Source organism: Macrotis lagotis, chromosome 2 (genome assembly GCF_037893015.1).
Source record: "Macrotis lagotis isolate mMagLag1 chromosome 2, bilby.v1.9.chrom.fasta, whole genome shotgun sequence".
NCBI lineage: Eukaryota > Metazoa > Chordata > Mammalia > Peramelemorphia > Peramelidae > Macrotis > Macrotis lagotis.
The window spans coordinates 33,949,646-33,971,762 of NC_133659.1; the positions used below are offsets into that span (position 1 = coordinate 33,949,646).

The 22,117-nt window shown below is 50.1% G+C and overlaps 2 protein-coding genes across 6 annotated transcripts in view; one reads left to right on the forward strand and one right to left on the reverse strand.

Annotated features, from left to right (window-relative positions):
* The window catches only part of SLC6A9 (solute carrier family 6 member 9), a 43,747-nt gene extending 25,360 nt beyond the window's left edge, over nucleotides 1–18,387 (forward strand). For 3 of the 4 annotated variants that reach the window (XM_074221607.1, XM_074221605.1, XM_074221606.1), the window contains 9 exons: nucleotides 5,287–5,419; nucleotides 5,638–5,772; nucleotides 5,865–5,968; nucleotides 6,359–6,596; nucleotides 7,589–7,723; nucleotides 7,915–8,014; nucleotides 8,108–8,208; nucleotides 16,582–16,752; nucleotides 16,857–18,387. In XM_074221607.1, the coding sequence (XP_074077708.1) occupies nucleotides 5,287–5,419; nucleotides 5,638–5,772; nucleotides 5,865–5,968; nucleotides 6,359–6,596; nucleotides 7,589–7,723; nucleotides 7,915–8,014; nucleotides 8,108–8,208; nucleotides 16,582–16,752; nucleotides 16,857–17,051 (1,312 nt within the window). In that variant the 3' untranslated portion in view covers nucleotides 17,052–18,387. The other variant, XM_074221608.1, reaches the window with a different exon arrangement.
* A 286-nt stretch (nucleotides 18,388–18,673) lies between these two features.
* On the reverse strand, nucleotides 18,674–21,727 carry CCDC24 (coiled-coil domain containing 24). 2 transcript variants are annotated; one of them, XM_074221611.1, is made up of 8 exons: nucleotides 21,541–21,727; nucleotides 21,035–21,189; nucleotides 20,823–20,939; nucleotides 20,477–20,554; nucleotides 19,678–19,732; nucleotides 19,262–19,331; nucleotides 19,031–19,151; nucleotides 18,674–18,953 (listed from the first exon to the last, which is right to left on the reverse strand). In XM_074221611.1, the coding sequence occupies exons 1-8, from the start codon at nucleotides 21,664–21,666 to the stop codon at nucleotides 18,734–18,736; spliced, it is 942 nt and encodes a 313-aa protein (XP_074077712.1). In that variant the 5' UTR covers nucleotides 21,667–21,727; the 3' UTR covers nucleotides 18,674–18,733. The 2 variants fall into 2 exon arrangements, with proteins under 2 accessions (XP_074077712.1, XP_074077710.1); XM_074221609.1 differs by having other exon boundaries at nucleotides 21,035–21,195.
* Nucleotides 21,728–22,117: the final 390 nt, after the last annotated feature.

A 22,117-nucleotide genomic window follows, 5' to 3' on the forward strand; every position in this document is an offset into this window, starting at 1 on the left:
AATTGTTATAGAGTTAGATTTACAATTTTTGGTATTTTTGGTGTTTAATTTACTTATCTCTCCAGCTTTAGTTTCTAAATTGGGACTTCTTGCTAGGGCCAGTCTTTGACCCTTGCTGTATTTTTAGATGGGGTGATAGGCCCTGTTTCTTCTTACCCTGGGTTCTTTCACTGAGTTCCACTTTCTGAGGTCAGAATCTCTGACTCTTTGAAATTCCGAGCACAACTCTGTTATCAAAAGATATGTTAGGGATCTTGGAACCCAGTATGAGTTCTGCAGCACTGGGTTGGGTGGTACCACACTATCTGCATAATGGCTGATCCCCCAAAGATCTCACCCTGGGACTTCCTGCCCATCCTGAGGCTTTCTCAAAGGAGCCTTCTGTTCTTGCCGCCTCAAACATAGAGCCTCCTGGGCTGCTCTTCTGGTCCCACTGGCACTTTCTTGCAATGGCGGAGAGTTACCAGTGACATCACTTTGTCCATGGGAGAGTGATCACATGCTTACAGAAATCTTCCTAAACCAACTCATGCTTTGGGATGGCTTAGTAAAGCTATTTCTCTGCTATTCCCAGGCCCTGAAACAATAACAAGCCCTTTTATGCCACAGCCACTCATGGCAACGTGGTGTGAGAGAGAGAGAGAGATCTGCTCTTGGGTAACAAGTAATCCCTCCAAACTGGAGAACTAGAAAACCTGTAAGGGCTTCCGTCAGATGAACCTCTCACAGCAAAGCCTATGTTTCTTCCCTCTCCCACCACATGGGGGCAGTAAAAGGCAACACGGGCAAATTCTTGAGACGTTTCCTCTCACAGGTGGTAGCAGGTGCTATAGCATAATCTTGTATTTCTCCAATTCATCAGCTCTCAGCAAAGCAACATCCTTCCTCCAACCAGAAGAGCTTGCAGCAAAACCACAGCAGGCTCTGAATATCTGCTTTTGAACATTTTCTGTCCATTATTTTAAAAAAAAAAAATGTCCCTTCAGTAAAAGTTAGGGCCCCTCCTGTGTCTTCAGTTTCTGGCTCCATTGTCTTTAACTTACTCTGTCATCCTCTGATCATCTCTTACTCCTCCTAACTCTTTTGGATGTTAATGACTCAAATCAAAGCCTCTTTATAAGTAGTGACCCAATTTTAACTTATAACACGAAACTCAAAAAAATTCATCTTTTTTGTCAGACAAGACTCCTTGCAATGCTGATGTGATTTTCCTGTAGTTCCTACACAGTTCACTTACAACCTTAAAAACTTTGAAAACAGTAGCATACAAATGAATCAGAACACAGAACACTACATCCATCTTTAGTTCACTGCTTTTAAATGGACCATCTTCATATTTTTTATCTGGAAAAGGGTAGTTTCCTCTCAGGTCCTCAACATTTTATCTGAGACGCTATTTTTTTCCTCAAGCTGATTCAATCGGTTGATCATTTTAAATGCCCTTTTGGGGGCATTTTTATAAATTTAGCATGCTATGATCATAGAGTTTATTCTGTATGGCAAACTCCCGGGGCTCCCTCTCCGACTTGTCAATCATAGGTTTACAGGTTGATTTCCAGGGAAAATGATACTTGTCAAGGTTATAGGTGGATAGAGTACTGACCCTGGAATAAGCACGATCTGAATTTCAACCTTGTGTCAGACACTTAATAGTAATTTTACCTTGATCAAGTCTCCTACCTTTTAGTAAGGATAGTAATAACATCTTCCTCCCAGGGTTGTTTTGAGATCAGATAAGTTAATATTTGGAAAACGCTTTGTACACCTTCAAGAACTATATAAGTATTAGCTGATTACTGTTTCTATTATCATTATCCACTCTTAACAACTACAATGTAGGAGGGGCAGCTAGGTAGTGCAATGGATAGAGCCCTGGCCCTGGAGTCAGGAGTACTTGAGTTCAAATCCAGCCTCAGACACTTAATAATGACCTAGCTGTGTGGCCTTGGGCAAGCCACTTAACCCCATTTGTCTTGCAAAAAACTAAAAACAAAAAACCAAAAAAGACTACAATGTATGATCCTTCATCAGTGAGTTTACCTTTTATAGACAGTTAACTCAAAGGAAAAAGCATTTTACTAAGATATTAACAATACCAATAGTACATTTTCCTCATAAATCCAGGGACATGTTGTCTTATAAATACAAGATCAGTGAGATGAGTGGGCACAAACTTTAATACAAAGATAGTAAGGTTCACACATGTGGTCATGTCAACTTTCCTGTTCTGTCCCTTTCTATGGAGTTCTCTTCCTGGGCTCCCCAGATCTGCTTCAGTCTTCAGTTTGACTTTCTCTTGGATTCATGAATAGTTCTCTCCTCTGCTACCAGAAGTCTTACTCTTCAATGCTGCTTCTTGCCCAGATTGCTTCCTTTCTGTGTTGATATATCTGAAGAGTCTGCATCTATCTCTGCTCCCTAGCTCAAACCGGGTAATTCTCCAAACATTTTGATGAGGTGACTACTACTAGAGAAGTTCTAGTAGCATCTAGGGGACACCGTGGACAGAGCACCGGCCATGCAGTCAGGAGGATGGGAATTTGAATCCAGCCTCATATACTTGCCACTTACTAGCTGTGAGACCTTGGGCAAGTCATTTAACCCTGATTACCTCACATCCAGGGCCATCTCCAGCCATTGGGATTCATATCCGGCTGCTAGATCCAGATAGTTCTGGAGGAGAAAGTGAGACTGGTGACTTAGCACAGTCCCCCATCACTGAAATCCAGTTCCTGTGCTTGTCATGGGCATCACCTCCCTGATGTCATGGACCACTTTGAGAATGAAGGACAGATATCGTCATCTAGTAGAACCTTTACAGGATATCCTGGGTGATGGCAGATAAGAAGAGAAAGTCACTTTCCTCCCCTCCCACTGCCTTCTGGAAGAAGCACCGGAATTATACTCTAAAAACCACTCCTTACCTCACACTGCCTTAAATACTCAAACTATCTGTCTTTAGGGTTTGACAGACTTAAAGTGCTAGGGGACATGGCAAATCTTCAGTTGATCAGTAGCAACTGTCCTTTCCAATCCAATCAAAGAACTTTCCCCCCATTTCCTTGCCAGATCTTTAGTGTGACTGGCAAGGGAGGGAAAATCCTGTTCCACACACACCCCTGAGGCTTATGAAAAAGGATTTGTAGAGGAGTTTTGGCTCTCTGTCTTGATATGAACTTAAACAAGGGAAAGCAGGAGAAATGATCAGGATTCACTTCCATTCCCATTTTCACATTCAAGGTTGACCTTACTCTAGCTGAAAGAAATCAATTTCCCAGGTTCTTAGCAGAATGGATTCCCAGTAAATGTCAGCCTTAGCATCTCTGGCTCCTTTCTCCTCATGGGTCCTGGCCACAACCTCTGTGACAGGCTCTAATATTTTAGATATAGCAGCAAAGCTATAAGGTGGTACTGGTTATGATGTCACCCACATCTTTTTATTGTCACTCATGGCCACCTGGTTCTGTCTCCCAGAAGCCTGAATCACAAGGGCAGAGGAAGCAAAACAGTAATCAGAAAAGGGAATGGTGAAGGAAAGATGGTACCCTTTTCTCAGTTTGCATTCATAGAAGAATCAAAGGAACAACTCATCCCTTCGTTGCCACCACAATTATTCAAGCAGAGGCAGGAATGACTTGTTCTTGACGAATGGATCCTAGTTTTTGGTGATTACTGTTTCCTTTTATCTAAATGCTCAAAGATTTCCCTTTAATAATAAGTTCTAGAATTTTGGTAGGAACTGGGGGTCAGCTCATTGGACAATAGTATGAAAAATCCCCCTTGTCCCATTAGACCATTTCCTTCCATCCTTTTCTCCTTCTTTTCTCTTATTCATTGATCCCGAGTAAGACTCTACAATCACTTCTTTTTTTTTAGAAAGATTTTGTTTATTTTGAGTTTTACAATTTTTCCCCTAATCTTGCTTCCCTCTCCCCACCCCACACAAAAGGCAGTCTGTTAGTCTTTACATTGTTTCCATGGTATGCATTGATCCAGATTGTGATGAGAGAGAATTAAGGAAGAAAAATAAAGTATAGGAGATAGCAAAATTACATAATAAGATAATGGGTTTTTTTTTTCTAATTTGAAGGTAATAGTCTTTGTTCAAACTCCAGTTCTTTCTCTGGATACAGATGGTATTCTCCATCACAGACAGCCCCAAATTGTCCCTGATTTTTGCACTGATAGAATGAGCGAGTCCATTAAGGTTGATCATCACCCCCATTCATCAGTCACTTCCGATAGTTCTTTTAGCACTTTGCAATGTAGTCTGGCTTAGCCTGGTGAACTAAACTCATTGAGGAATCTATATGCTCCTAATACATTGGGTTTCAGCTCCATCTTTTTCCAATCCACCTTATAGCTTTGTGCCATAAGTTGAGAAAATGGAAGCAAAAGTAAGGCTGATGAGACGATTCAGGTATAATTCTGTTCCTCAACCAGCACACAATGCAAGAACAACTGGAAAGGATACAGCTCTACTTGGGCGGGGTGTAGAGGTAGATTAAATGTTATACCAATCACTACTCACCATTTGCTTTAGGAAGTCTCTCTTAGGATATTCCATCAGTGGCCAAATAGTGACATAGTCATATTTATAAGGACTCAAAGGTGACCCGAAGCAATTCAAATGCTAGCAATTACTAATTATAGCCATATTCAGAATTTGTTGACTTCCTTCAAGAAAAATAAACCTTTTTTTGAAAAAAAAAAACAGAAGTAAGTAAGAGTTGGGCAGCTAGGCAGCACCATATTGGATAAAGTGACAGACCTAGAATCAGAAAGATTCATTTTCCTGAATTCAAATCTGTCATCAGACACTTACTACTTGTGTGACCCTGGACAAGTCACTTAACCCTGTTTGCCTCAGTTTCCTCATATGTCAAATGAGTTGGAGAAAGAAATGGCAAAATTGCTCTAGTATCTTTGGAAAGATACTAGAAACTCCAAATGAGGTCACAGAGTCAGATACAACTGAAATGACTATACAACAACAAAAGTTCAACTTTCTTTCATCTATTTATAGAATCTTGTCATTCTGTCCACCCCAAGCAGCAGCTGCCTTAGCCAGGGTCCTGGTAAATGTTCATTGTACTGATTTGTCTGGGGAAATGAAGAGCTTCCTCTTCTCTTTGTTTCTCCTTCAGAGGTGGGTTCCCTCTGCCAGGCTGCCAGGCTCACCCTCTGCTCCCAGAGAGTGCTGAAGCCCGAGGAGAGATATGGTCCTTTGTGGGCAGTCAGGAGTTTGAGGACATCTTCGGGGACATTTTCTCTTTTTCATCGTAGGCGCTATGTTCTGAAGCTGTCAGATGACATTGGCAACTTCGGGGAGGTGCGGCTACCATTGCTTGGGTGCCTCGGAGTCTCCTGGGTGGTTGTCTTCCTCTGCCTCATCCGTGGTGTCAAATCTTCAGGGAAAGCAAGTACACTCACCCCTTCCCAAGCTCCCTTCCTGGAATTTAGGGATCTCCCCCAACCAGGGAAGGCCAGAGTGGGTGGAAGGGTAAAGAAAAGGCAAGGCCATGAAATGTGGGAGAAGGAATGGGATGGGGTCACGGGAAGCAAGGGAACAAGGAAAGGACTCGGCCTTTGAGAATTTGTGTCTAAGTCAACACATCTCCTACTGCCCCTCTCCAGGTGGTCTACTTCACAGCCACGTTTCCCTACGTGGTGCTGACCATTCTGTTTGTTAGGGGGGTCACCTTGGAAGGTGCCTTCACAGGTATTATGTATTATCTGACACCGCAATGGGACAAGATCCTGGAGGCCAAGGTGGGTGTCTGTTTAGGCAATTGGGGGCTGGAGGGAGGAGCAGGATTTGTTGGGCCCAGGTGACCACTGGCCTTCCTCCTCAACCCTCACAGGTGTGGGGAGATGCTGCCTCCCAGATCTTCTACTCCCTGGGTTGTGCTTGGGGGGGTCTCATTACCATGGCGTCCTACAACAAGTTCCACAACAATTGCTACAGGTGAAACTCAGACCTTGTTTCCTTCACTCCGTGGCTGTTCTTCCCTGAGCCACTCTGACTCCACACACCAGGCCCTCAAGGGTGTCTTCTTCTAGCCCCATTTCTGACTCTCACTCTCAACTATGCATAACTGGCGAATCATCAGAGCCCCCCCCCTCCACCCCAAATCCCCAGAGACCAGAGACTGAAGCTGCGCAGGATAAGGGAATGAAGTGGGTGGAAGGCAGGTGAAAAGACCTGGGAAGGCTATGGTTTGAGTTGGCCCACAGGATTAGGGAGGATTCTGGGAATCCAAATCTCCTTTTCCCAGGGGCTGGGGGGGAGCCCACAGTGAGTTTGTTTCTGGACCTTTACTCTCAAGACTGAACATGATTTTTCTTACCCTCCCAGGGACAGCATCATTATCAGCATCACAAACTGTGCCACCAGCGTCTATGCAGGTTTTGTCATCTTCTCCATCCTTGGCTTCATGGCAAATCACTTGGGTGTGGATGTGTCCCGAGTGGCTGACCATGGCCCAGGTTTGGCCTTTGTGGCCTACCCAGAAGCTCTCACTCTGCTGCCCATCTCACCCCTCTGGTCTCTGCTATTCTTCTTCATGCTTATCCTGCTGGGACTAGGTACTCAGGTATGATGGGAACACAAACACCTGGATGGGGAAGGGCTGAGCAGTCAGACAGCAGGGTCAGCCCCCAACCCAGCTACCTAATGGGCTTCTTAAATGAGGTGTCCCATAGACATCTTAAACTCAACAGAGTCAAAGCTAAACTCATCCCCTGCCCTACTCTAAATTTTTCTATTACTCTGAAGAGTACTATCATCCTCCCACCCACCGGGTGTCTTCCTCCAACCCCCACTCTCACCCCCATGGCCAATCTCTTGCCGAGGCCTGTCCTTTCTACCTTTGCAGCATCTCCCCAATAAGCCCCCATCTCTCCTCTGACACTGCCACCCCCCTGGTGTAGGACCCTCCTCACCTCACCCCTGAATTACTGCAGTAGCTGCTGGTGGATCTCCCTGGATCCAGTCCATTCTCACAAAATTAATTTACTTAAAATGTAGATGCAACCATGTCACCCCCTCATTCAGAAAACTCCAGTGGCTCCTATTATCTCCAGGGTCAAGTTTAAAATCCTCTGTCTGTCTTTTAAAAGTCCTCCCTAATCCAGTCTTTTTCCTTCCTACCTTTTCAGTCTTCTTATATCTCCATCCCCACCATTACTCTATGATCCAGTGAGAATGGTCTTCCAACAAGACTTCCCTCCTGTCTCCAGGGATCTTTCACATCTGCCATGCCTGGAAGTCCCCCTCCTCATCTCCCCCTCCCAGCTTCCCTGGCTTCCTTCACATCTCAGCTAAAATCTCACTTTTGACAAGAAACTTTTCTGATTCCCCTTTATTCTAATCCCTTCCCTCAAAAGTTATCTCCACTTATCCTTCCATACCTTGTTTGTCTAAAGGGTTCATGTGTTGTCTCCCTGGTCGACTAGGAGTTCCTTGAGGAACTTACTGTCTTATTGTCTTTGCCTTTCTTTGTACCCCCAGCACTTAGCACAGGGTCTGGAACATAGTAGGTGTTTAATCAATGTTGATTGACTATTTGATGTTATTTCCTTTCAGTTCTGCCTTCTGGAGACACTGGTGACTGCAGTTGTGGATGAAGTGGGGAACGAATGGATCTTGAAGAAGAAAACCTATGTCACTTTGGCTGTGGCCATTGCTGGGTTCTTACTAGGGGTTCCCCTGACCAGCCAGGTGGGCACACAGGCAGCAGTGGGTTGACAAGGGTGGCCCTTTGGTGGTCTGCAAGGGCAGGTGTGGCAGACCTAGCAGGAGGTGCCCTCTAGTGGCCCATAGATTTTTACTCTCCTGGTGAGGAACTAGGCAGCAGAGGGAACATGGATAAGTAGTGTCCTCCTATGGTTCACATGGTTTCTGCCCACCAGGCGGGCATCTACTGGCTCCTGCTGATGGACAATTATGCTGCCAGTTTCTCCTTGGTCGTCATTTCCTGCATCATGTGTGTGACCATCATGTACATCTATGGTAGGTGACCAGGCTGCCCTGAGCCCAGCCCCCCCCCAACTCTCCCAAAGACTCTTGAGGATGGGCATGGCCTATGATGACTTCTCTCCTCAGGACACCGGAACTACTTCCAGGACATTCAGATGATGCTTGGCTTCCCACCCCCTCTCTTCTTCCAGATGTGCTGGCGTTTCGTCTCCCCAGCTATCATCTTCGTAAGTGCCCTTGTGGCCCTACCCTTCTCTGCCCACCCTCCCCCAACCCCTGCCTGCCCAAAGACCAGTCCCTCCTTCTTTGGGTTTAATCATCCAAAAATAAGCCTCCTTGTGCAGTGGATAGAGCACCAGCTCTGGAGTCAAGAAGACCTGAGTTCAAATCCAGCCCCAGATACTTAATAATTGCCTAGCTGTGTGGCCTTAACCCCATTGCCTTGCAAAAAAAAAAAAAAAAGAAACTAAATTAACCTCCTGGAGAGCCTCAGAAGCTAACTGATAAGCAGCTAGGTGCAGCTATCAGAGTCAAGGACATGAAGAATTTCCCAGTTTGTAGGGCTGCTCAGGCAGATAAATAAAGGTGGAGAGGTGGCTGCTGGGATAGAGGGATATACGCTTACTACTACCCCAGAACTCATCCTAACTTTAGATGACACTGGAAACAGAATCACAGAATCAACAAGGGGAAGACCCCTCAGTGCAGTCTTATCTGACCTGTATCCAAAAGGAAGCCCTATCATAAAGGTGGGCGTCCAACCTCATGAAGTCCCCAGGGAGAGAGACCCCCATCACCTCTCAAGAGAAGTTTGTCCTGACATCAAGCCTAAATCTGACCTTCCCTTCACTGCTCCTCATGACTGTCCTTCAAATATACCTTCAGAGTCTACCCTGAACCTCCTGTTCTCTCGGCTGATATTCCTAGTTCTTCACCCTTTCCTTGGGTGGCTTAGAATCAAGGCTTTTCCATCATCCTGAAAGTCCTTCCTCTAAAATGAGATGTTCAGCACTGAACACAGTAGCCCAGAGGACAGAGGGACACCCGAGAAGACAGCAGCTTTCCGTGCTGTCATACCATGTTGCTGACTTTTGGGGAGTTTGACAACCACTAAAAGCCCCAAATCTTTTTTAGGCTGACTGCCGCCCAACCATTCCACCCTTCTCATCAGCTGAAGAGCTTGAACCCTGAGTTTTACATTCATCCCAATCAAATTTCCTTTTGTGTAATTCAATTCAATGGTCTTGGCCACCCAGGTCTTTTGGAGTCCTGACCCTTCCTTCCAATGTGTTCGCTGGCCCTCCCCACTTGGGGTCATCTTCAAGGTTGATGAGTATGCCACCTTACCAGTGCCTTTATCCTGGTCAGTGACAAAAAAAAATGTTCATCAGCACAGGACCAAGGAGATCCTTGAGAAACTCCATTGGAGACTTTCTGACAAGTTAGTATTGCACTCTTCACATCTGCCTACTTTTCTGAGTTTGGCCATCCAGCTAGTTCTGAATTCATCTATTTGGACTATTTCCTTCTTCTCCATCTTTCCTTCTTTCCCAGAAGACTATCAGAGAAACCTTTTATTGAGGGCATTGTCAAGTACCCATAGCTACACTTACCTTCTAGTTTGCCAATTTAGTGAACTTACTATTTGGCAAACCCTGTGCAAACCTTAAAGTGCCATATAAATATTAGCTATTATTACCTTTATCATTATTTATTACCATTTGAAAAATGATATAAGAAACACCAAACCAGAGATGACAATCAAAAGACTCCATTCAATAGACAGTGCATGAGAGATGATATACCACAGATGCCAGAGATGCCACATAAGAGAACTGCTGAAAAAAATAGCATCACACTAGATATCATATGAGATAGGACACAAGAGATACTGCAACAGAAACACCATACCTTGTGAGCAATAACTTAGAATAACTGTTCCCTGGATCTGAACTAGTGGAATAAAAGCTAAAAGCTATGATTCCCATGCCACTATGGAGATCTCTGAAATAAATGAGAAGAGTTTCATAGTCCCGGAGAAAAAGAAAAAGCTCTAATTTTTTTTTTAAATGGAAGAACCAAAGACCAGTGAATTTGATTTTGGTTCTTAGGTAGATGCTAGCCTATATTTTTAAAGGGATAACTAATTAACATCTGGAAAGGAAAGAAATGATTCTAATGATCCAGTGTGGCTTTATCAAGAATAAATTCTGCTAGACTCAGCTCCTTCCCTTTTATTTTTATTTTTACTCATAACCAGACCTTCCTGACTCTAAGATCAACAGGCACAGTGGGATCTCTCATGTGGCAACTCTAGTTTTTCTGTTGTGAGCCACCTCATGTAGTGTCACCTATGGCATCTCATGCTGTGTCTCTGGTGTGGGTCTCATTTGCCTAATGGTGTCTGTCTGAATTGAGATCTTCTGAGGTAGCTGTCTCTGATGGGCCATATATTTTCTCTTGCATGAGGCCTTTCCTGTCTGTTTCTTTAGTAGTTGGCACATGCCTTGGATAGTTTCTGCTCTGCTCTCAGTGGCCTCTTTAAGAACCAGCCCATCTATTTGTGGATGTTTTGATTATTCAGTAGCATTCTTCTTTTAGAGATGATAAAAATCAGTTCATCAAAGCTTTAAAAACTGAGTCACCTTCAGAAAGATCTTGTTCTCTTCTGAAGGCCTTTCCACTTCCTCAGAGAGCATACAAAGGCATCAGAGTCCAAACGAGAGTGGTGGCACTGACGTTGCTGAGTGGGCATCCACCTTGTCTTTGCTATAGCCTCTTTTCCTGAGCCTCCTCCCACTTGACTGACAGCCGCTTCTCATTCTTCTTTGTGGGTCACCGTCCATCCTCCAGCCCCTTAGTTTGGATTGGATTCTTGGGGTTCTACCTTTTCTACATTTTCTTGATGGTCTTATCAGCTTCATGGATCCAATACCACCTCTACAAAGATGATTCAGCTCCATTTCCTAGCCCAAACTCAGGGTCCGCATTGCCAACAATTTTTTGGACAGCTCTTGAAGGCTTTTGAATAGGGGGTACAGTGGACAGCTCCTCTTGGATAGCTTAGGCCCCGGAGCATAGTAAAGAGAGCACTAGATCTGGAGATAGGAAGACCTGAGTTTAAATCCTGCCTAAGATACACACTAGCTGTGTGACCCTGAGCAAATCACCCCACCTCTGTCTGTCTCAGTTTCCTCATCTATCAGTTGGGAAATAATAGTGGCACTTACTTCACAGGATTATTGTGAGGATAAAATGAGAAATCTCTAAAACTAGAAATCTTAAAGTATTGTAAACCTTATATATTGCTGTTGTTCCACCATTTCAGTCTTGCCATGACCATATTTGGGACTTTCTTGGCAAAGATACTGGAGTGGTTTGTCATTTCCTTTTCCAGTTCATTTTACAGATGAGAAACTGGGGCAAACAGGGTTAGGTGACTTGCCTAGGGTCGCACCGCTGAGAAGTGTCGGCAGCCAGATTTGAACTTAGAATGATGAGTCTTACTGGCTTCGGGTCTGGTCCTCTGTCCACTGTGCCACCTCACTGCCCAAAGAGCTATGTAAATGCCAGTTATTATTATTCTCATCATTGCCATCTCAAATTTAACATCTAGAACAGAACGTATTCTCTTCCCAGAATCACAGCCTTCCCCCGCCTCTGCTGAATTCCGCTCTCCTCTCAGCTTCCCTATTTATCTCAAATGTATATTTATAGCTTTCCATTATCCCAATTTAGTAAACAGAGAATCATCCTCTCCCTCATCTCCATATCTAAAAGTTGCCAAGTCCATCAAGAGCACTATAATACTATTGAATCTGCCCCTTCATTGCACATATCTGGCCATCATGCTACTTTAGGCTCTTTCTACCTATTGACTGGACAACTTAAATAGCCTGGATTACTGTCAGCTTCCTAATTAGTCTCCCTGCCTCCACTCTCTCCCCATATGACCCACCAAAGAATAATCCCAAGACTCAGGTTTGACCATGTCACTCTTTTGCTCAAGAACCTTCAAAGTGGGCGGCCAAGTGGTGCCCTGGAGTCAGGAGGACCTGAGTACAAATCTGGTCTCAGACACTTAATAATGACCTAGCTGTGTGGCCTCGGGCAGGCCACTTAACCCCATGGCCTTGCAAAAGAAAACAAACAAAAAAAACCTTTAAAAAAAAGAACCTTCAAAGTCTTCTAATAACCCACAAGTTCATTTTCACCCTTAGCTACCTAGCATTCAAGACCCTCCCAAATCTGATTCCAGTTTGATTTTATACTTTTCATTTTTATGAATTTTACAATTCGGTCTACTTAGACTACTCTAAGTTCGACACTCTACATCCCTGTCTTGTACATCTGTGGTGGTCATCCCTTAGGTTTGGAACATCTCTGTCTTCCTTCCAAACTAAGTTCATCCTGGTTGCTCTCTTCTGGACACTCAGTTTATGGCACCCAGAACTGAATACAGTATTTCAGATGAGGACTGACAAGGGCAAAGGCACTATCACCTCTCTATTTCTGGAAGCTATGCTTGCTCTCAGTGAAGCCCAAGATCACATTAGAAGTTTTTGCTGCTAACTGATTGAGTTTGCAGTCCATTGAAACTTTCAGATCTTTTTCAGAACTTTTATAGAACCATTAACTGTTCTAATGAAGCTGATTTTTTTGGTAAGATTTTACATTCATTTAATTTTGTCTTATTAGATTCAACTCAGTCATCCAGTGTGTTAGCTGTCCCTCTCAACTTGGTGTCATTCACACATTAGAAAACATTCTATGTCTTTATCCAAGTCACTGATAAAAATGTAAACAGCAAAGAGACAAGCATAACTCCCTGGGACACTGCACTGGAGATCTCCCGCCATGTTAACATGCAGCTGTTTTTGAGTCTGGCCATCCAGCCAATTTTGACTTCAGATAATTTTCTTATCATCTAATTCACATTATTTCTACAAGTATATGACAAGTTATTTTATCAAAGGCTTTGATAAAACCTCAGTGAACTCAATCTGCAGGATTGTTATTACTGATTTAATAATTTCTTTCCAAAAAGAAAAAAAAAGAAATGATGAGATTCAGGCAGGAAGTGACCATCCTTGAAGAAACTGACCTGGTTCTTTGTGACTGATGGTTGCTTCCCTTTCTAAATGTCTACTGGCCAGCTCTTTAATGATTTCCCAGGAATTAAGTCTACATCATTCGTCACTAGGGGGCAACCTGCATTTTCTTTTCGCTTGGTCTTAGAGTATAGCCAGGCGGCTAGGTGACTGGATAGAACACCAGACCTGGAGTCAGGAAGACCTGAGTTCAAATTGAACTATAGACACTGTTTGACCCTGTGCCAGTTATTTAACCTCTGTTGGCCTCAGTTTCCTTATTTGTAAAATGGGGGTAATAATAGAACCTACCTCCTAGGGTTGTCAAAGGACTCAATACTTAGCACAGCAACTGATACACAGTATATGTTATATAAATGCTGTTCATATCAGCCTCCTCTTTCTCATCGTTCTTATTATTAACTGAGTCTGTACAGAGTAGCTGCCCTGGTGCCAGTTGTTCTATTTCCAGTATTCCCTAGAGCTCCTCATAGAATCACAGGACCTCAGGACGTCAGAGACCTCTGAGCTCAGCTGAACCAGACCCCTGGAGTTTTTCCACATTTGTTTCATTTTCAGTCACCCTGAAGCTTATTCCCTCCAAAGTGGAACTTCCTTTTGTCAGTCAGCAGGGGAGTGGCTGGAGTGCTTCCTGGGCAGGTTCCCAGGTGGCTCAGCACCTGCTGGTTGCTTAGGCTGGGCTGCACCAACCCATGACTGGACAGATGGGAAGGGACCAACATCACAGCTGGTGGTTCCAGGCTTCTGATGCTCTCTTCTGCTTCCTGGGGTTCCCATATCGGGGCAGTGCTGCTCCAGCCCTACCTTCATGACTCCTTCATGACTCACTGCCTCCCACCTATAGGATCCCAAGGGCCTCCCTTCCTTCTTCAGCAGTTCAGTCATTGAATAGATCAGCGGGATGGGACACACCCACTCAGGAAAAAAAAACAGATCTCTAGGTCCCCCAGATTCTTTTTTATTGTTGTTTATTTTGATTTTGGTTTTTGCAAGGCAATGGGGTTAAGTGACCAAGTCACAATTACAGCTAGGTAATTATTTAGTGTCTCAGGCCGGATTTGAACTCAGCTCCTCCAGGACCAGTGCTCTATCTTACTGTACCACCTAGCTGTCCTTTTTTTGTTTGGGTTTTTTTTTTTTTTACATCAACCCTCTTATGCTCATGAGGAAGGATGTCCAAGACTCAGAAAGACCTTTACAGAAATGAACTTCTGAGCATTCCCAAAATCAGATACCTCTGGGTTGTCCAGAGGGGGGCTTCCCATCCACCAGTCCCCTCTGTCTCCTTGCAAAGGCCCATCCCTCCCTCATGGCTGGTGGTCAGCTTTGGGTCCCAGTAGTGAATTTGATATTCCCATGGGGTGACCTAGGTTTCTGCTCATTGGGTCACCTGGAGTCCTAGGTGAGCACCAGTTCTCAAAGACCACATGCTGGAAGGGCAAGGCCCAGAACAGCTTGGGAGATGCACAGCTCTACACTGGCCTCCCCACAAAAGTCTTAACAGCACAAATAATGGAACAGTTTCTCTTCTCACCCTTCTCCCCATGGGGTTGGCATCTGTCTGCCTCATCTCTTTGACTTTTGTCACCTTAAAGACATGGAAAATTTGAGGTAGGAAACTACTGACCACTGCTCCCACCTGCATGCCAACCTTCCAAAATTCCATTATAGGGACCAGTCCCGTTTGTTGGGTTGTTCTTAGAGGTTTGAGACCATTATAAATGGGACAACCAACAGGATCCCAAAAGATCTTTATGGACTAGAATGATCAGCCCAGTCTGACAAGGTAAAATGTAATGGGGAAATTTCCAGGTTCAGGAGGTAGGGTGGGTCAGACAACAGTTTGAGTTTAAGGGAGCTGCAAACCCACCATAAGCCACATTTGAATGGTCTATTCCACGGCTATCCAGCCTTACTTTTCTTGAAACAATAGACAATACATTTGCCATCTTGTGAGAGCTCTTCGGTAGTCTGGCTTCCTAACACATTTAGGAAACCCTCGGGCTGGCCACATAAAATCGAACTGCAGACGCATGCAGCCTGTGGGTTGCATCTGGGACAACTCTGGTCTATTCCATAAAGCTCATGTGGCCCTGGGTCTCTCATAAAGAGACATAAGAAGCTAGCTGCCCCACCGGCCTGGACCAGGGTCTGAGCCCATCTGGAAGACTGGGGTCAATTCTGGACAAGACCTTGACAAGGTAGAGAGCTTCCAGAGAAGGGCAGCCAGATAGCCAGAGGTCGAGCATCCTTGCCATAGGACAGTCCATCAAAGGAACTGGGGATATTTACTTTGGAAAAGAAAAGACTTAGGGGGAGCTGCCTTCCAGTGTGAAGAGCCATTGCTTGTACAGCAACTAGGTGGAACACCAACCCAGGAAGACCTGAGTTCAAATCCCACTCAAGCACATGATATTTACTAATTGTGTGACTTTGGGCAAAAAACATAAACAAAAAAAAAATTAGGTGAAAAAGGGGTTTGTCCCAAGAAAGCAATATTGCAGAACTCACAACTCATCTAGCCTAGACCTCTACAATATTCTTAAGTACTCATGCAGCCTCTGCACTGAACCAGCCTCATGGAGCTGAAAGGGCTTAAGTGACCTTCTAGAACAATCCAATCCAAAAAACATCTCCACTTCGGCTCCCCTTGCCCCACATGCGCTTGCTCCATTTGAAGTTCTCCAAGGAGGGAGAACTTGCCACCTCCCAAGGTAGCTTTTTCCACTCTGGGAGAGCTCTCAGAGGAAGGAATTTTTCCTGACATTGGCCCTGCCTCTGCAACACCCCCCACCTACCAACCCATTTGCTCCACTCTGCTTTCTAGAGCCAATCTGAGCCAGGCTACCCCCCTTTTCATACTGCCAGCCCTTTTAGCAACTTAAGGGTCCCCTGGTCCCCCCCCAGGTCTTCACCTCTCCATGTGACGCAAATCTGAGGCAACGTGTAGAAATTCCAGAGGTAGATTTTGACTTAATATAAGAAAAAAAACTTAATAACAGTGAAAGTTATCTTGCTGTCCCAAGATGGAATAAGATGCCTCCTAAGGTAGTGAGCTCCCCATTCCTAGAGGTCTTCAAGCCAAGGCTGGATTTGACAGGGATTTTAGGAAGAGGAAATTTTACAGATTGGACTCAATGACTTCTGAGATACTTCAGTCCCGATTTTGTGAGCTCTTGGATCCCTCTCCTGACTCCTCCCTGCCCCCAGGGAATCCCTCTCCCACTTGTGGCCACTTGGCCAACAATAGTGCCCATTTTAATGTTTGCAACTTCCCAAGGATAACCTTATGTTGGTGGCACTTGGACCCAATTGCACACACACACACCCAGGGCTGGGCCTTGTCTTTTGGGTTGCTGTCTGGCCCAGGACAAGAGGAGCACTGGCTGGATCCATGGGAGTGCCAGGGCAGAGAGATGGGGCCCCGGGGAGAGCCTGGCCCAGTCTTCTGGGTCCTCATGCCCACCTCCTCCTCACCCCATTCTGCAGTTCATCCTCATCTTCACCGTGATCCAGTATCGACCCATTACCTACAACCAGTACCAATACCCCAGCTGGGCGGTGGCCATCGGCTTCCTCATGGCCCTGTCCTCAGTCATCTGCATCCCCCTCTACGCCTTGTACCAACTCTGTCGCGTGGATGGGGACACTTTTCTGCAGGTGAGCCGGGGAAGAGCAGGGACGGGGATGGAGGCGGGGAGGGCGGCAGGGACAACACTGACCCCTCTTGGGTCTGCTTCCTTTGCCCACCCTCTCTCATTCAGCGTTTGAAAAATGCCACGACACCGAGCAGGGACTGGGGCCCGGCCCTCCCAGAGCATCGGACAGGTCGCTATGCCCCTGCCACGGGCATCTCCCCCGAGGACGGGCTGGAGGTTCAGCCCCTGCACCCAGACAAGGCCCACAACTTGCTCCGGGGTAGCAACGGCTCTGCCCACCCCCAGGACTCCCGGATCTAAGCACTGCTGCAGGGGACTGGCCCCATCAAACCCTTCCCCACCCACCCTGCAGAGACTGCCCCTGGCAAGAGGCAGTGAGCCCCCTGCCCGATGCCACTACCACCACCGCTAACCCTGTGCCCGATGAGTCTCATCCTGTGTCTCCCCCTGCCCCTTCTCCCAGTGTTTACAAGTCCCTTTCATGTGCCAGGACCAGGAGGGGCAGTGGTCAGGGGTCTCTCCCTCCACCCTAAATCTGTCCATACACCAAGCAATGTGGGGACTAAGCTGAAGGTGGCAGGAGGGTGGGTGGAGGTAACAGTGTGGAGGAGGGGTATGCCCCTGAGGAGGCTGGGAGTCTTGTTGCTGCTGTTGGGGGAATAGGAGCATGAGCCACCCTCATCTGGGATGCCAGCTCTGGGCAAGCTCTTGGCCTAGGAGAGCTGGGAGGATCTCAGAGGCCACAGAGTGTCACCTGGAGACCAGAACCAACCCTGGAGTAAGAGGGCCACCTTGCCTTTCAGGACCCAGGAAAGGCAAAGCCCCAAACCTGGGGCCTCGTGGGACCACTCCCCCTCAAGCCTTCTGTTTCTCTTGACCCCCCACTAGAAAGGGGAGCTGCCCAGCCTAGGCTCTGAGGGCCAGGGGGTGCCACCTTCCTGTGCCCAACATGCAGCTGGCTGCCACCTCGGGTCTCAGATGGTGCCAGGATAGGCCTGGCACACGCTCTTCCCAAGGATGCCAAACTCCGTCCCTGAAGATAAAATGTGATGTCCTAAGCCGGTTTCGTCTCTACCTGCTGAGACAGGTGGAGGGCAGAGGGCTGGGGAGACACCCCGGCCCGGCCCCGCTGACCCATCTCCAGGCCGTGGGAATCCAGCAGTGTTACCTGTGCATCCGGCCACTGCCCCTTTAGCATTAGCACTCGTGTGTGGTATGCGGGGGGGCACATCTGTGGGCTCCTCTTTGTGTCCAAACTGTGTATTTGTGATTGCTCCCCTTTCCCCAGGCCCAGTGTCTTCCAGGCTCATCCCACCCTCCCTTGGGCCTCTCTGGGGACTGTTCCTTTCCCTGTCCTCCCCGTTCTCCCCTCGGGGCGAGGGCCCTGAAAGGCTCTGCCCCAGGAGTGCACAGGAAAGTGTCAAATGATGGTGCCAAACGGGCATGTCCGGGGCTGGAGGGCCAGCGCCACCGCCCGCCAGCCGTCTTCCTGGGCCTGCACCCTGGCCCTGTCCTCGTCCCTCTGCTGTGTGTGTCTCCTCTAATCCCCCATGGCCAGATGGGCAGGGCCCAGCCCTGGCCCGGCCTGGCCGGTGCACTGCTAGGGTTTAATGAAATTTTTATTCCTGACCTGAGGCTGCTCTTGTTCTTCCCCTTGCGGGGTGGGGTGGTGGGAGGCGGCCGGGGGCCTGGGCCCCGAAACATGGAGCCAGAGAGAAGCAGCCAGGCACGGAGACACAACGCAGAGAGACACAACATGCAGACACAGACAACACACACCAATGCACTGACAGACACGCAACACAGATGCACAGACATAACATGCACGCAGACGCTCGGCACACACCGTGCACAGACACACACTACACGCAGAGACACGTAGCACACACAGTTCTCGCTTGAATGTGGGGGTCTTTATTCCCCAGCCCCGCGCCCCGCTCCCCGCTCCCCGCTCCTCGCTCCCGGCTCCCAGGCCTCCACCATCAGGAGGAGGTCCCCGCGTGAGGCTCTTCCTGGGGCTGGCACGGAAGGCGACGGCACTGAAGACGGCGGCCCCAGCGGTTCTGGTGGTAGGCAGCTCCCGAGGCCGGCACCGGGGGCGGCACAGGGGCAAGGGTGGGCAGCAGGCCACGGCTCCGGGACTCCTGGGGCTGCTGCCCAGACATGGGCAGGTCCTGGGTCTTGCTGGAGAGCATCTTCTGCCTGTAAGACAAGAGGTCAGCCGGGCTCCCCAGCCCCTGCCCAGATGTCCTCTCCGAAGGTCCGGGCCAGGCCTGTACCTGCTCAGCCCTTGCCAGCCGGCATCTCTGCTCTTGCCCCCTTGCAAGCTGTGACAAAGGTTCAGGGGTGTCGGGGGCCCCAGCAGCTCCTGTTTCATGGCTCTCTTCTGCTCTTTGAGTTCTGGGAAGAGGGGCATCTAGGCTGGCCCTGGGGTGTGATGGAAGGGGCCCAGGATCCTCCCTCGCTCTCCCACACCCTCATCTGAGGGGAGGGGGGCCCCAAATCCCCACCTGCCAGGGTGGGCTCCAGCATCGCCAGAGAGGATTCTGCCACCGAGTTGTATACGTCCTCCAGACAGCGCTACAGTGACCCGCAAAGTTAGCGCTTCGGGCCCCAGATGGTTGTGCTGCCTGTCCCCCATCCCTGGCCAGCCCACCCTAGCCTGTCAGAGAAGGGCCCCAGGGAAGTGGCGTCTCCAGGGACAGCGGAGATCTGCTCACACAGAAGGCCCAAACGTCGGGGCCTCCAGGGGGCACACACCAACTCTCCTAGTTCCTTAGGAGAGAAGGGCAGAGAATGCCAAATACAAGATGATCACTAGCCTGGGCATGCAGGTGGCAATGGACAGATGCCCACCAAGGTCCTCTGCGGCTGAATCCAGGGGCAGGGACAGAGCCCCTGAACTGTGGAAGGGGTTAGAACTCACCTGCAGGGCTTTGATCTCTCCCTCCAGAGCACAGCACTCCTCCTTCAGGAGAGTCCTGGCATATGGTCAGAGGGGTCAAGGGTCAGCAGCGACGGTGCCTCCCCTCTGTCCTCAGCCCGAGGGCTGGGGCTTTGCTCCCAGCCTTGACCTCTCTGGGAAGCTGCCAGGGCCTGCCCCTCCACTGGGCTGTCCCACCGGTGTCCACATCTGTGATTAAGCTCATTCTTATGTCCCTTAGTCTGGGGCCCACAAGTCCTGGGTTCCAACCTCAGAGCTGTCCCCGACTCCATCTTCTCCCTCATTCTAAACACGTTGCGATCACTGAGCCTCACCATGACTCTCTCCCTCCAAAGCCATCTCTGGCTTCCACCCACACATCACGCGGCCTTGGACTGTTGCAGCAGCTTCCTTACTGGTCTCCCAGAGCTACGGAGCTTCCCTTCTCCGCACCATCTCCCACCCAGGTGCCGATCCAGTTGTGACCACATCGTTTCCCTACTCAATAAGAATCATCGACGGCTTGCTCCCGTCTCTAGGATCACATATAATCTCAGTCCGGCATTCAAAATGCCCTCAGTCCTGGCCCAGGGCTCCTGTAGCCTTTCCTCTCAGATGTGCATTTGGTCTCCAAGCTTTTCGCTCACCTGGTTTTGCTCTCACCCATTTCCCTGAAAACCCAGAGTTTTCAGTGGCTGCTCCACCCTAAACTGATAGACCTTGACCTTGATCTTTGCTTGCCTTTCCCTGAGTCAGAGATACTCTCCCCGGGGACGCCCCTGCTGGGCTTTTAGGCCCTCACCGGAGATGCTGGATGACCTGGTCAATATTGGCAACGTTGAGGCAATGCTTGATATCATTGAGGTTCTGGCTGCTGTTTCTAAATCAAAAGAGGCTCCTGGACTCAGCAAAACCTGCCATCACCCCCACACTCACCCCTCCATCCATCCACATCCCATCCATCCTTCTACCCATCCCCTTCCAGCCGGCCTGCTCGCTCTCTCCGTCTGTCCATACCCTAAACCATCCATCTGTCCAGTACTCTGCTCCTCCCTCTCGTGCTCCCTCCATCTGCCCGCCCACCCCCCTCCACCCACGCCCCCATCCATCTATGCCCCCGAGAACCCTCTCCCAGGGAGCGCCCTTACCCGAGGCCCGGCGGCCCCGCAAGCCCGGCCCCCAGGTCGGCCGCGCCGTTCCCGGCTTCTCCAAGGGCGAAGCGCAGCACCCTGGGGCTGTAGCGCGCCCACGCCTTGTGGGTGTCCCTGGGGGGGCGTGGGGGGCGGGAGGTCAGGGACCTGCCCCAGCACGAGCCTCCGTGGGGTCTCCGGGGTCGGGCCCCGGGGGTCCGCAGCCCTACCTGCCCTCCAGGGCCGCCTTGCGGTGGATGCCGCACAGCAGCTGCCTGAGCTCCCGCTGCACCAGGTCCCGCACGGGCGGCGCAGGCGCGAGCAGCGAGGGGCGCTCGGGGGCGCGGGCCGCGCGGCGCTGCTCCTCCAGGAGGGTCCGCAGCACCTGCACCTGCGGCCGAGGTGAGGGGCGGGGCGGGGCGGGGCCGGCGGAAGGCCCGCCCGCCACGGCCCCGCCCACGGCCTGCCCCCGAGGCCTGGCCCAGCCCCGCCCACGGCCCCGCCCCCGAGGCCCGGCCCCGCCCCGCCCAAGGCCCCGCCCATGCCCGCCCCGAGGCCCCGCCCCGGCCCGCCCCCCGAGGCCCGGCCCCGCCCCGCCCACGGCCCCGCCCATGCCCGCCCCCGAGGCCCGGCCAGGCCCCGCCCCGCCCACGGCCCCGCCCACGCCCGCCCCCGAGGCCCGGCCAGGCCCCGCCCCGCCCACGGCCCGCCCCCGAGGCCCCGCCCCGCCCCTCACCTCCGCCCGCAGGTCCAGGCTCAGCTCCACGGCCGCCTCGCCCAGGATCCTCTTCACCTCCGCCCGCTCGGGGGGCTGCACCTGCTCCTCCACCAGCCCCCACAGGGAGGGGGGCAGCTGGGGCATGCTGCCCCGCCCCCGGGAGGGCCCCGCCCCGACGAGCGGCCGCGCCCCGGGCCGGCTCCGGCTCCGGCGGGGCAGCGGCGGAGCCGCCTCGGGGACCCCCCCCCCCCCCCCCCCGCTGCGGCAGGGGCCCGGGTCGCCCCGACTCACCGGCGCCGGCGCGCGCAGAGGAGCCCCGCCCCCCGCGCTCCAGACACGCCGTAACCATGGACGCGGGGCGCGCGGAGCCCCGCCCCCAGGCCCGGCCCCGCCCCTTAAAGGGCCAGCTCCGGAGGAGCCGCGGGGAGGGGCCCGGAGGCGGGGCGGGGCCCGGGCTGCGGGGGGGCGGGGCGCAGGGAGGGGCTCCAGTCACGGGGTGGGGGGCGCCGATGAGCTAAGGGGAGCCCTCTCCCACCCCACGTTCAAGGTCCCCGGACTGGGTCCGGATGGAGCCGCGGGCTGGGGGGGCCCGGAG

Bases quoted from the DNA above. Each gene is read 5' to 3' on its own strand.
- CCDC24 (XM_074221609.1), bottom strand. From the start codon at position 21,666: ATGCCCCAGCTGCCCCCCTCCCTGTGGGGGCTGGTGGAGGAGCAGGTG. The intron at 21,196-21,540 runs GTGAGGGGCGGG...CCTCGGCCGCAG, and splicing joins GCCTGGACCTGCGGGCGGAG to GTGCAGGTGCTGCGGACCCT. The intron at 19,332-19,677 runs GTGAGTTCTAAC...GGGTCACTGTAG, and splicing joins GAGAGATCAAAGCCCTGCAG to CGCTGTCTGGAGGACGTATA.